Source organism: Apteryx rowi, unplaced genomic scaffold (assembly GCF_003343035.1).
Source record: "Apteryx rowi isolate R43461 unplaced genomic scaffold, aptRow1 scaffold_243, whole genome shotgun sequence".
NCBI lineage: Eukaryota > Metazoa > Chordata > Aves > Apterygiformes > Apterygidae > Apteryx > Apteryx rowi.
In genome coordinates this window covers 248,854-262,327 of record NW_020448786.1, presented here as the reverse complement: position 1 = coordinate 262,327, position 13,474 = coordinate 248,854, and the positions used below count along the sequence as shown (strand labels likewise).

At 36.3% G+C, this 13,474-nt stretch overlaps 1 protein-coding gene across 4 annotated transcripts in view; it reads left to right on the top strand.

The window, feature by feature from the left end:
* RAB3GAP2 (RAB3 GTPase activating non-catalytic protein subunit 2) overlaps positions 1 to 13,474 on the top strand; it is a 53,246-nt gene that overhangs the window by 27,311 nt on the left and 12,461 nt on the right. For all 4 annotated transcript variants that reach the window (XM_026066568.1, XM_026066570.1, XM_026066572.1 and 1 more), the window contains exons 13-24: positions 193 to 332; positions 1,767 to 1,983; positions 2,309 to 2,452; positions 2,722 to 2,804; positions 3,351 to 3,415; positions 3,807 to 3,897; positions 6,636 to 6,769; positions 7,520 to 7,733; positions 9,426 to 9,523; positions 10,480 to 10,585; positions 11,610 to 11,770; positions 13,249 to 13,465. In XM_026066568.1, coding sequence (XP_025922353.1) covers positions 193 to 332; positions 1,767 to 1,983; positions 2,309 to 2,452; positions 2,722 to 2,804; positions 3,351 to 3,415; positions 3,807 to 3,897; positions 6,636 to 6,769; positions 7,520 to 7,733; positions 9,426 to 9,523; positions 10,480 to 10,585; positions 11,610 to 11,770; positions 13,249 to 13,465 — 1,670 coding nt within the window. The remainder of the gene's footprint in view (positions 1 to 192; positions 333 to 1,766; positions 1,984 to 2,308; positions 2,453 to 2,721; positions 2,805 to 3,350; positions 3,416 to 3,806; positions 3,898 to 6,635; positions 6,770 to 7,519; positions 7,734 to 9,425; positions 9,524 to 10,479; positions 10,586 to 11,609; positions 11,771 to 13,248; positions 13,466 to 13,474) is intronic.

Here is a 13,474-nt window from a genome sequence, read left to right as displayed (position 1 = left end):
TAGTTTTCAGTAGAACTTTAACAGACCTACAAAATCTCCCAGTAGACAGCACAAAAACTCTAGTCATAATATGCTCTTAATTTTACCCATATCTTTATGACACCTTAAAAAAATCTTAGTCCATATAAGATACTCTGCTTACTGTTTCTGAAGTGTTATCTTAGATATTTAGTGTTTTTGTTTGATTTTTAGGTTTGGACTTCCAGATTCCCGTCGCCATGGTGAGAGAATATGTCTTTCTCCATGTAAYACTTTGGCGGCAGTAACAGATGACTTTGGAAGGGTTATTTTACTGGATGTTACAAGAGGACTTGCAGTTCGCATGTGGAAAGGTATGATAGTGTACATCAGTATAGCAACTAATATGCGTCAGAATACTGGGCTTCTATGTTCAGACTTGACTTAGAATCCCAGGAGTTTTTCCATAATTGTGGAAGATTTTAGTACATTCTGTTATTACAAGCCAAATTAAGGACAGATTTAATAGGAACTCAGTAAGGGCATTGTTGTGCCAACCCTTGAAGTACTGATATGGACTATAGAAAGAATTTGGTCTATTTGGTCTGTATTGTATAGATTTTCCCCCTCCACTCCTAGACTGTATCTTAAGAGGAAGCTTTTGACCTAATTATTTTTTGAAGAGCTTTAGCTCTATTTTTCAAGATTCTGTCTCTTGGTAAGTTCTAGGATCATCTTTAGCTTTGCTGAGAAAGTAAGCAGAAGTTTGAATAATAGATATGACTTGTTAGTTTCTCATTTTCATTATGGTGACTGCGCAAGAAGGCAGTGTTTAGTCTCTTTTAAACCAAAGATTTTTTTGTAAGAAAATACTGATGTTAAGAAAATACTGATGTTAAGCTTTCTTGATTGATTCTTGTAATTGTGATTATATCTAATGTAACAATACTCCTCATTCTTCATACGGGATTAAAGTTTTGCAGCTTTTTATGGCATGGGGAATAAGTTTTATGAACAGAGAGAAAATCTCTAGCTCTACTGTCTCTCTCCCACGCTGCTAATTCAGAAGATTAGTGGGCATGAAAATAGTACCTACTTCAGAGACATACTAACAGTAAAATAGGGCAGTCAAGTTTCCCTTGTGCATTCTCCTTCTCCCATATTTGAAGCTTATTTGGTATAATACTGTGCTTTTTTCACTTTTTTTCCTTTGTTACTGACAGCTTAATATTATCTAGGATTTCCTGTTACACTAACAAGGTTTATTTGATGGTCAAACACACATTCACAACTTGCCAGCCATCTCCCTGTTAGAGCCTTATGAGTGAGGCTGTTTATATGTGAAATAGCTTTTTAAAGCAAAGCTGTCTACTGAAAGCATTTTGAGAACTCTTATCTTTTCTCATTAATCAAGTTGTGGACCCTTTGCAACCTTCTTGGTATAATATATCTTATTATAAACTTGTTTATAACTCTTTCTTCTCTGAGAAGCTTTTGTCTTGATACAATGCCCAGGAGTACGGACCTGATGTGTTTTATTTTCTGTGGCTTCTCCGGGAAGGGCTGGTCCCTTCCAAAAGCTCTGTAGGAGGCTGAATTTGGCTCTAGAAGTCCTCTAGTGGGCTGTGCTCGAAGTGCATGGCCACAGATCCCTCTTATAGAAGCCTGGCTACTGACCAGTGGTGCACAGTTTGAAACAAAGTTTAAAACAGCTTGCTACAGGAATAATACTTAGGTAAGCTGGTGCTTATGCATTTTAATAATTTATTAATTTCTATACACTGATGAACTTGTCTTCTCTTACAAAGGATACCGTGATGCAGAAATTGGTTGGATACAAACGGTAGAGGATCTTCATGAGAGGGAAACTGAGAAGATGGATTTTTCACCTTTTGGACATGCACAGGGCCCAAGCAGAGTGGCTCAGTTTCTTGTGATCTATGCTCCAAGGAGAGGAATCCTGGAAGTGTGGAGCACTCAGCAAGGGCCTCGGGTCGGGGCCTTCAATGTGGGGAAGCACTGTAGGTAAGAAATGGTTTGCATGTGAATACATTAGCTACACTGCTGGGGTGAAGCGATACATGGATATTCCAGTGGCAACAGCAGGAAGTGCTGGTAGGCTGTCTTTGTATTGCCAACAGTATTTCTACTGAATGCAGCTTGTTATTGTGTTATAAAAGGGGATTTTTGTCCTGCTTTGTGGCTCTACAGTCTTTCCTGATAAACATAACTTAGCAGTTATTAAGCCTTAGCTTTACAAAACTGTTCCGCTTTTTATTCAGTGTGTGAAAAGGGAGAGTTGCTGATTTCATTCTTCAGTGTAAAGGCCATGTTCTTATGTTGGTTTCAGATTGTTGTATCCAGGTTATAAAATAATGGGTTTGAACAATGTGACCAGTCAGGGATGGCAGCCTCAGACCTACCAGATATGTCTTCTTGATCCGGTCTCTGGAAGTGTAAAAACTATCCATGTACCTTTTCATTTAGCACTGAGGTAAGGGGTTTCTGCATTCTCTGTACCCAATTTAATTTCATTATTGGTTTTGGAAATAATTTTTTATTTATAGAGAGCAATTCTGGTGTTCCGTCTCAAGCTGAATAGTGTATTATGCTGTTAATAGTCTCACTGATTTGTATGCATTAGCTTGATTTTTTATTGATGTGATGTTATCTTAAAGTAGCATAAATAAAAGAAACCTGTGTTTTTCTGAATCGTTCATTTCAGTTTTCTTCACACATATAAGTAAAATTATTTCCTTTTAGTGATAAAAAGAGTGAGCGAGCAAAGGATATGCATCTAGTGAAGAAGTTAAATGCATTACTCAAAGCTAAAACTTCAGATCCAGGTAGGTTCTCTTATATAATTTCTTATCATTGTTATCAAATGGTTCTTGTATTATCTGCTCTGTAAGTGTATGATCACAGGTATGATAGCAGTGCATGCTGACAGCTTTATGAATCAGGATCTTTTTAAATGGCTTGTATGTTTTAGAAGCTACCAGATTAAATTTGTCCCATACAAGGATCCATTATAAGCCTTGTCTGCCATTTAAATCTTACTTGAACTCTACTGTGAGTGCTTACTTGAAGCATGGTCTGTTTGCAAGCCATTATGCCATGTCATGGTAGAGCTGAGTTCAACATTTGACTGCAGATGTCCTTGTTTATATATGTAATATATATTTCTAACAAAAGGCAAATCTGAATAAGAGATGCCACTCAGCTGCTACTTTGTTTTGTTTTCCCTAAGTTTGTTGTGGCATCTCTTGTAATAGTGTCAGTCAGCTCTATAGCATGAACCCATCTACGTTTTAACTGTGACGCAGATTGCCTTGCTTTTTACAATCCAACTGGATAATATGAATTAAAGACACCATTGTCTTTGTTTGCAGACTTGGTTGAAGCTGAAGCAAAGGAATTAATCCTTGATATTAAATATCCTGCTACAAAGAAACAGGTGAATGTTCAGAAATCATTACTTGAATACTGGAAAAAAAAAAAGTTGCATTATCAGACTGGAGTGCTAAACCTTTATAGATCTTACAAAATGTGTTATTTTTTCCTATAGTTACTTGAAGTAAATAGAGTTATTAATTATTTTGCTTTTTTTAGCATACTGCCTAGAGTTAATATTGATTTGTGACTTCCTCAAAGTATTATCTATGATAAAATTGAAGTAACGTAAACAGCGCAGAGCTTGCTGTAGGATCAAATTATGTAACAAGTATATGTGAAGACAAAAAGCAGCTGAAAATCATTCTCAAAGTTGTGCTATTGTGGGCTTATGTTATATGTTTTCACAGTAAAATTAAGTAAATGTTTGATTCTGTTGAATGTTTGCTTAACAGGCTCTGGAAAGTATATTGACAAGTGAATGTGTGCCACTCTCATCTCTCTCAAACATCACTCAGACATTAATGGATAATTTAAAAAAACAGGGTAGGTGGATATTTATTTTGCAAATATGGAGAGTCATTTGCACTTTGTCTGCAACGAGTCTTGAAGAAAGACTAGTGCTATAGGGCTATTGTGGAACTATTCTATTCCACAAGGAGACTGCTTAGTTTTGTTGTTAGGTATCACAAGATGTTGCTTTCACATGTTTATTTTTTTCCATGTAGAATATCAAATAGCTTGCTAATAAGTATGCTTTGCTATACTTGTCATGTGCCTGGCATCCTGCAATTACGTATAAAAAAAACCCAAAACAAAAAAACCCAAACAAACAAAAAACCAAACCCAGACTCAGTATTTTCATCCAGTAAAAGCTTTCTTCAGAAAGGAGATTTCCCAAGTTTTTGTGTGTAGAAGTTTCTTAATTTTTTTTTCTTTTCCTAAGGAAGACAGAAAGTTTATGGTACTTCAGATCTGTGAATTCTAATCTAATGGATCCTTATCACAGAGGATCTGAGCTGTGGCCCGATGCCCACTATTCTGTCTTGGTAAACCTCACTAGAGTTATATTTTATATGGATTCCTAGAGTTTTCAGAACCACTCTTGGGGAAAAGTCATTACCCATTCAAAAAATCTTGTTGCTGAAATTCTGTGAGGTTGTTTATTTGAAATGACAGACTTGCATCTTTCTAAACTGGAAGAACCTTCTTTGTGCTTGAGATGACCCCATTTTGGAGGCCCAGCTGAGTGTTGAGGAATAGAGTAGAGAAGCTTATGCCTGCTGCTTCCTTTCACATGTGTTGGGGTTCACATACTTCTAATGCATTCACATACTACTCGGCAGAAGTCAGTATATTTTTGGTTCATTTTTTGAATCATTTCAGCTTATTGGGAGAAGATGAGGCTTTAGGAATAGACTCTAGCAATCTCTACCGTTGTTGTATGGAAGTCCTTAATAAACTATTTGTCAATTAGAATGGCTACGTCCCTTGCCCTGCCTCAGGGAGAATGTGACAACATGCTTTTCTAGTTTCAAAACCTCGAGGAGAAATCTTTCCTCCACAGGCATCAGTGGTTTTTCAGCCATTTTCTTGAAGTGGGTAGAGGAGAGCGAGGGCTCCACATGTGTAGTTCTCTACCTAATTTTGGCAAGATCCAGCATTCTAAAATGATAATATTATGAATTTCTGTGAGAAGTCCTAAAAAACAAAGAAAAATAAAATCATGCCATTTTTTTTTTACTGAAAAGATTTATAGGACTGTATCTGTACTGAGGTTTTTCGTTTGAGTGTGGGGCTTTTTTACATTCATACATAGCATTATTTCCTGCCTGTCAAAATAAACAAACTTTCCTGATGTTCTAGCCTTCTAATTTCACAGGAGTAGGAGCGCTTCCACTTGTGCTTAGTAGGTAAAAACATACTGTGAAGCAGATGTTCAGCTATATGAATGCTGTGGTTGTGAAGGAAAGGTCAAGTGACTGTGTGGCAAGCTGTGCAGGTCTCTTTTTTGTTTGTAGGATTTTTAATAGCAGCATGTCAAAGGTGATTAAATTTCCTGGGAGAAAATCATGTTTAGAAGCTGTTTCAGCATGAAGATGATATATTCAAAAACTAATACATGATGAAGTGAGATATAAAGCTTGTAGCAAAAGAGCAGTTGTCCAATTTTGTTCCTTTCTCTACAAAATCAGAGAGTAGGCAAACAACAACAGTTACTTCCTCTGATATGATCCGATTTTTTGAATGGTATTTTATTCTTTAGTTTAAAGTAGTAAACAAGTAATAAGTAAAAGACAAGTGAGGATAGACAAGTGAGTATTTCCCTGAAGCTATAACTGTTATTTAAAAAAAAAGAAAAGAAAAGAAAATCAAATTATACGCCTATACCGCTTTTGTACCTTCTTCTGGTCTTTTGTGTTCTGGTCTGTTTCTGCATTTGGTTTGAAACTGAAGGGAGACTTGTATATATTATGAAGTGGTGAGTTAGAATCCAATTTCTTTGCAAATCCAGTCAAATAAACTGAAAAACAGCTTCCTCTAGACTCGGAGCGTGTGTGAGTATAAAAATATATGTATACACTTTGTAGTTAAAAACTTTCACTGTTTTTTAATATATGCTTCACTTGCTCTTTGATAGTTTTCTTTTAAAACAAGTAAGTCGGAATGGAGTCTTTATTTAACATCGTGTTGGTGTAAACTGCATATATTCTGATTGCTTTAGTTTCTTCTGAATGCTGAACAACAACAGATGTATCAGAAGAGGGCTTGACATCTATTAATATGAATTGAGTTTCATCTCTGCAAGATGATGGCTTTTGTATTTCCACAGTCTTAGTCTTGGAAATTTAGTGCAAGGGATGTGCCACATTAAAACATTAGCAGCATGAATAAACGATTATAGTTTGGTATGTAATTCTTGATAAAAGAAAATCTGCTTGAGACTCAGTTTCTTTCATTTTTTGTCAGCCTGTGGTTTGGCCTTTAACCAAGAGAAAGCAATATATTTGTCTTTGTTCAGTGTCGTATTACCAACCTTTTTCGGCTTAAAAATAAGCCTGATAATATTCTCTTTAATTCTTCTGGTAAAAGTAATTCTTGTTTTATACTACCATGATTTTAAATATAATCGTTGCAAGCAACAGTACATCAGAAAAAAAAAAAATTACACTGAGAGACGTATGTCCTCCAATTCTAATAAAGGAGCTTAATGCAGCTGCAAMGTACATTTCACTGCTCCTGGCCGTATACTGAAATTAAAACATGGTTTTATTTCTCTTCAGAGCTCGAGCTCCAGTGTGTGGATGAAGCACTTTTACAGTTCTGTGCAAACAAATTGAAACTGTTACATCTTTATGAACTAGTTAGCAAACTAAATTCCCAGAGAATACAGGAAGACACTCCACCCACAGATAATGTGAGTAAATTCAAAATTCAGTTCTGTGAGAAATGAGTGGTGATTTAAGCATAAAAACATGTTTTCCATGCCTCGTATGAAGTAAGTAGTTAAGCAAGTTAACAGTTTTTTGTGGACTGAAACTTGTTATGAAGTAATGGATTTGTAACTCCTATTTGATTTTTTTTTTTTCCATTCGCTATACAAATGCTTAATTATTCATCAACCTAAAATCCTGTGGCAGTCACAGAATATTGAGACAGAAGTGTAAATAGAACCAGTAGCTCCTGATTTCACTCATTTATTCGAAGTCCGCAGGGCATTCTTTAAATCTTTTTTTGATTTTTTTTKGGGGGGGGGAGTATTTTGGGACCAGTAGTAGTCACAAATTCTGATATTTGCTTTTGTCTGGGGTTTTAAGTAAAGTCAGTGGTCTGCGTTATAATTTGGCTTGCTTTTAATATCATTATAGAAATGCTTATAAACTTATAAGAAAACATAAAGAATGGTGTTGTATGGGCTTGTTTGCCATATAGATAATAGTTATACAATGAGCAAGATCTGAATACAGGGAATGTGTGTCTTCATTTTGAGCTATATGAATAACTGAATTTGAGATTATTCAATTATTCTGACCCTTTTAAAACTAATTTTTATGTTCAAAATATTTGATTCTTTTGAGTTTGCTTTAGTTTTCACCATTTTATGAAAAAAAATCTGTTTGCATTAGTCTTGTGTGATACAGGATTTTTTTGTTTTCTTATTTTTAAGGACTTGGCTAAGCTACTTCGACTGGACAAAAAAGATTTTCTTAGGCTTCAAATGTTACTGGAGAACTACAAGCAAGAGAACACTCAAACTGCTGTTCGGTTTGCTGATGAGAAAGATTGTGTACTGTCTGTGAAAGCGTTCTTAGAGTATTTAGAATATGAAAAGGAGATGATTAATGTGAAAAATATGGAAGATGGAGAATATGTGGCTTTAGGTAAGAACTACTGAACCGTTTGTCAGGTTACCTTAAAGACTGATAATATTCTAAGAAACAAAAAATAGATATTTTAGCCTTAACTTGGAGATTTCCAAGCTGTACCACCTCAGAGTAGTATGTGAAGTGGTAGCTCCTGCCTTCAACTTGAGTCATGGGACAAGTTTTTCTGCCTAGGTGAATGCTAACAGTAGTTAACTGCTTCTGCAGATAAGTTTACTCTAAAACCCTGTTACCACTCTTCATTTACTGATTAACACTAGTAAGCTGATCCACCAGTAAGTGGTAACTAGGTACTCTACTGAGCGGTTGTGCCCTGCTCTTTTCTTCCTTTCTGGTAGCAGCACCTCAACAGTTGTCAGTGATAGGACTGGAGTTTAGCCTCAGAGATGGGGGGAGGCTGGCCAGAGGCAGCATGGGGAAGAGAGAGCACAGGACCAGCAGATGAGGAAATAACCATCCCTCATTTTTGGAGTAGGGGAGATTTCTGACAATGCTGATCTGAAGTTTTAGTGATGGGGAGAGGTCGTGAGCCTTTCTGGGATGTCTGTTGGTGTCTGGGATCGAGTTACTGTTAGTGGTCTGCTTTAGTTTGCAAATCTGTTCCTGACTTGAGGGGCTCTTGGGAAAGAATTGGTGGGAACAGGTTAAGTTAAATCTGTTTGAAAGGCAGTCTGTTTCCAGATGACCTCTTTCCTGGGGAAGTTTAGGTGCAAACAGGGAATTCTGTACATGGTGCTGTGTGGTGTTCACTTGACAGTCTCTTGCTTGTTTTGGCCTTAATTGTCAGACTTGGAGAAGAATTGGGGCTGGAAAGTTACGCAGAAGAGCTTGGCTTTCATCTATATGAAGATCAAAGGCTGTTTCTAAGTAGTTTTAAGTCTACTTAAGAAAATTTGCATTTTTTTCTACCATGAAAATATACTTGGGTTTAAGAACTAGGATAGAAGTGCTCTTCTCCCCACCCTCTTGGACTGGGATCATCAGTAACTTATGAGGGTATTCAGCTCTAAGTAGGTGGCCTGAAAATAATTGAAACACAAATATCATGCTGAGCAGTTTAGATGCTTTCTTGAAGATCATCTTTTTCCACTTTCCTTCTGCCCCAAAGGGACGCTTGGGCTTTTTATAGCACTGGTAAGGTATAAATTATGCAGTTGTAGCTCTAGTTTTCTATACAAGATGCAACATGCTGCCATGTAGTTATGGGTTACTTGGTGGATAAACTTGTCTGACACTTCATACCATTGTATGGATTGAACTAAATGTATAATCGAAGCAGTACAATAATCTTTATTCTGTTATAAATTCATTTTCCACCTGCATTCTGTAGCAGTTGGAACACTCATGCCCATTGTGGGAAGGGTTGCCTGTTGGTGAGACAGCATGCATGCTCTATTGCAGGGGAGCAGTTAAAATTTTTAAAATCAGTAATTGTTTCTACCACAGATGCTCTGTTTGCTGTTATCTTCCAAAATACAGTGTTTTGGTCCTATTCCTGGCTAGCAGGAGGAAGGCTGAATTTGTATGAACCTTCTCCACTAAGGGTAAAGTGTCAGGGTATCCTACATGTAACTTAGTCCTTTGTATTGCAGTCATCGCGACCAGACCAGTAAGGTGGACTTTGGTATGTGAGGAGATAGGCTATGGCTTTTGAGGTCACTCATAATTTTCACTCATTTTTTGCTTCAGGTAGCTTTTTCTTCTGGAAGTGTTTGCGTGGAGAGAGTTCCACTGAAGAAATGTGTCACACAGTGGAATCAGCGGGTTTTAGCCCTCAAATCTTGTTGGTAAGATACTTATTATGTACTTTAAAACTTTCTGATTTGGTATTTTGAAGGCAAAACACTGATAGGAAAAATTCGGAATGTTGACCTTTGGATTAGTACTGTACTCAGGCTGTCTTTCATGTTCATATGCCCCCACATTCAGTTCTTTGAATGTTTATATTTATACTTCCACTTAACAGATGTAAAAGAAAAAAAAAATCTTCTAGGAGGAAATGTCTGTGGATATGCTAATGGGAATGTCTAAAATATGCTTTTAGAACTACAAATACTATCTCGTAAAACTTTCCTCAACACTTTTCCAAAGAGAAACAAAATTATATAGTAGTTAAGTTCAGATAAACTGCATTAATAACTTGAGTGGTTTTTGTGGGATAAAAATTGGTACCGAGACATTTGTTACAATTCCATGTTTTAAGCAAGCAAGGAAGTGTAAAAGAAAAAGAACACAAAGTAAATTTGTCAGAATCTCTCTAGTAGTGTTCAGACCATCATCCTTATCTACCTGTAATTTTGGTACTTTGCTGCTTTTCTCCCACCCACTACCTAATGACTGAAACACCTATTTCAGTATTACTTGGCTGTGTTAAGATTTTTTTTAAAGATTTTCAGCTGAAATACTAATAACTCTATACTAATTTTTACAAAGTTGAGATTGCTGACTTACTGGTATTATCTGGCTATGCATTTAAAAGAGGGGGGGTTTTTTTAGATTTTTTTTTTTTAATTGGAAGATGATTGTATTGTTTCCCTTCAAAGTCTGTCACAGGGTGCCATTTGCAGTAACTTTCTAACTCTAGGAATTTATAACTTTCTACGTTAATAACGTTTCATGGATATAACAGTTCTGCTCCATGACAGAATTTTTTCAAGCAAGTATTTGCATTAAGTATATTGTAATATTGAAGAGTTTCATGCTATTCCTTTAATTACATATTTCTTTTCTCCCCCCTCCCCAGTCACTCCTTCTCAATTTGTGGCTTTCCAAGGAAAAGGATATTCTAGATAAACCAGACTCTATCAGCTGCCTTCACACTATGCTGTTGCTTCTGAGCAAAATGAAAGGTGAAATGTGCATTTGGAACATTTAGACATGACTGATTGAATTAATCATTAGACATTTACTACTCTGACTAGACTGACTAAGAAAGGACTAAGTTACATCTAGGATACCTGACTACTATCAGTTGGGCTTTTTTTCCCCTAACAATTTATGTAAGAGAGCTAAATATTGAATGTTAACGCATTTTAAAAGAAGTAAATGACTAAAAAATACAGTCAAAGCCCTCATTAAATTCCTGTGTCATAGCCTGCAAGTTTCACTGACCACTAAGTTGACACAGCTCCTTTTAGCACCAGAAAATGGGAGTGTCCAGTTCCCCTTCCTCGCTGTTTTGAGTGTGTAGTCCTGCCCCTCTCGCTTGTGCTGATTGGTACTCAGAAATCCTTCAGGTTGGTTTAACACAGGTTGAGACACAATTATTCTGGCAGCATTTATTTACTGAACATCTCTGTAACTTGAGGTGTGCTCTATGAAGTCAACTTTCTGTTGTCTGGGGAAAGTTGTGTGATGAAGAAAGACTGATTTCTCCTAGCTCACAAACAGCTGCTGTGGACAACATTGAAACTGGAAGCATGAGCAACCCACTGCTGTTGTCTGAATTAATTCTGCTGAGTGTGAGCTAGCCTGAAGAGAGCCAGCTTGAGTACACTGAATACATACGGTATCTTGAAATAACAAAAGATGAGTTGTTTGTATTGTGAAGAGTCATTTTGTAACATTCCTTAGATGCAGTAAGTGTGCAGCAGATTTTACTGCCTAGTGATTCAGATTTATTGCCTGTTTTGTACAAGTGAAACTTGGGAGTCCAAGTAATTCACATTCTGGCTCTTCCCTTTTAAATTTGAGTTGTGACCTAGAAACTGTAGGCTAAATATCTAGAAAAAGATAATGTAGCCACTGTAGAGTACTTGGAAGTTGCTGCTAATATAGGCTGAATTAATAAATGCTGCTTTCGGGGCGGGTTTGTTTTGCTAGTTTAACACCTAATGACACAAGTTGAATGTCCTACTCTCCCCTTCCATTCAGTTGCCATAGATGAGTCCTGGGACACTCAGTCAGTTTCCCCCTGGTGGCAACAAATGCGTACAGCTTGCATTCAGTCTGAAAATAATGCAGCTGCCTTACTGTCTGCTCATGTTGGACATTCTGTTACTGCAGAGATAATTGACAGTGTGACAGAGAAAAAGGTAAGTGATCTTGGACCTCTCTCCTCTGTTTTATTTACTGTATCAGTATCATGCAGAGTGCTGGATTCTTAATGGAGTCACATCCTCAACATTCATTTGTTGTTGTTCTGACACTGGCACAAGTGTGCCATCCTGCAAGCTTGAAAAAATTGAATTTAATTTTGAAGAATATTATGCCGAGGTAAATGAATGATATATTAGAATTGTTTGCTCTGAGTATTTAAGTATGTAAAGTGAACTGTATAGTGAGTTTTTTCTTGATAGCAAATATTGTTGTGTACACAAAGCTTATGCAGCTTCCAAATAAGTTTCAAAAGTTCAGCAAACTTTGGATAGCAAACTTCTTTTAATACATTTGCAATTCTTATTTTTTTTTAAGACTGCTGAATTTTCTTAGCCTTTATATTGCTATGCCTTACTTCTTAAAGTGATAAGTATTTTTCTGTATTTTTTTGTCAGTAAATGTCTTTTCACAAAGTTGTGATTAATCCTATGAAACTGCACACAACATTGTCATGTAAAAGAGTAAAAATCATTCCATACTTAAACAATACTAGGCCTATGTATTTTTTGTTACTTGTCTTAAGGTACTAGATGGAATTTAGGGAATGTACAGGCTTGTAAATATTATAACTGGATTGCGGGGATGTGTTGTTAGTATTTTTGCACGTTCATCTTAACTATTGCAATTCTGTATATTGCAATCTTTAGTGGGTACTCAAATGGGCATGTTGGTATATTGCAGCATACTTTGCTTCACCCATACTCTCTTTGTCCTGTTTTCTTCTCTTTTGCTCTTAAAAGAATAAAGCAACAGCCACAATTTCCTTTCCACAAAACCATTTATCTATTTTCCCCTGTTTCCCCACCATCCTTTGACTTAAGGCCTAACACTGCTAATGGTCAGACCTAAGAGTTCTAGAATTTGCTATCTTGATGCAAAACACTAAAAATCAGATCAGTGCCCTACAGGAAGGATTCGTGGGCTTCCTGGCAAAGCATTTGCTTGTAAATATTGGAAGCATCAAAATAATGTACAGAACTGTGATGTTCCAATTTTTGGGTGCTTGAGGCATGTTATATATGTTTTTAAATATGGAGAGAAATTGAAATAGAGGTGGATTAATGCTATATGTAAGGAGTGAAAAATGGTGTGTCTAGTGGAGAATTAATTAGAATTAATTTCTTTTTTGAAGGGATTATAGCCCACTTTTCAGCTAAATGTGAATTAAAGAGTGGTACTAAGTCAGGTCCTTTTATTTCCTTATACTTTCATTTGAGAAATCTGTGTGTCTTATCAGCAGTATAGGATATTAATTTACCTTTGCATAATAGTTAATATTCATATTTTAAACTAAATTATTCTTTAAAATGCAGTAGCTCTTGGGATATATCTTTCAATTTTAATATTAACACTTTTAAACAAAACTGTGCTACTTTAGGTGACCGGACCTAAAACAGCTCATATGTTCTGTTAGTTTTCCCAAATAATTGTAGGTTCAGATACAGACTCATGGGAAGCGCTTTCTCTTGATACTGAATATTGGAAACTTTTGCTGAAACAGTTAGAGGATTGTCTGATACTTCAAACCCTACTGCATAGCAAAGTGAGCAAGAGGACGAAGAGAATTACCTCTCTACAGACTGAACCTTTGGGCAGGCTTTCTGTAAAGAAATTGCTTGAAGGTGGAAAAGGTACTTTTT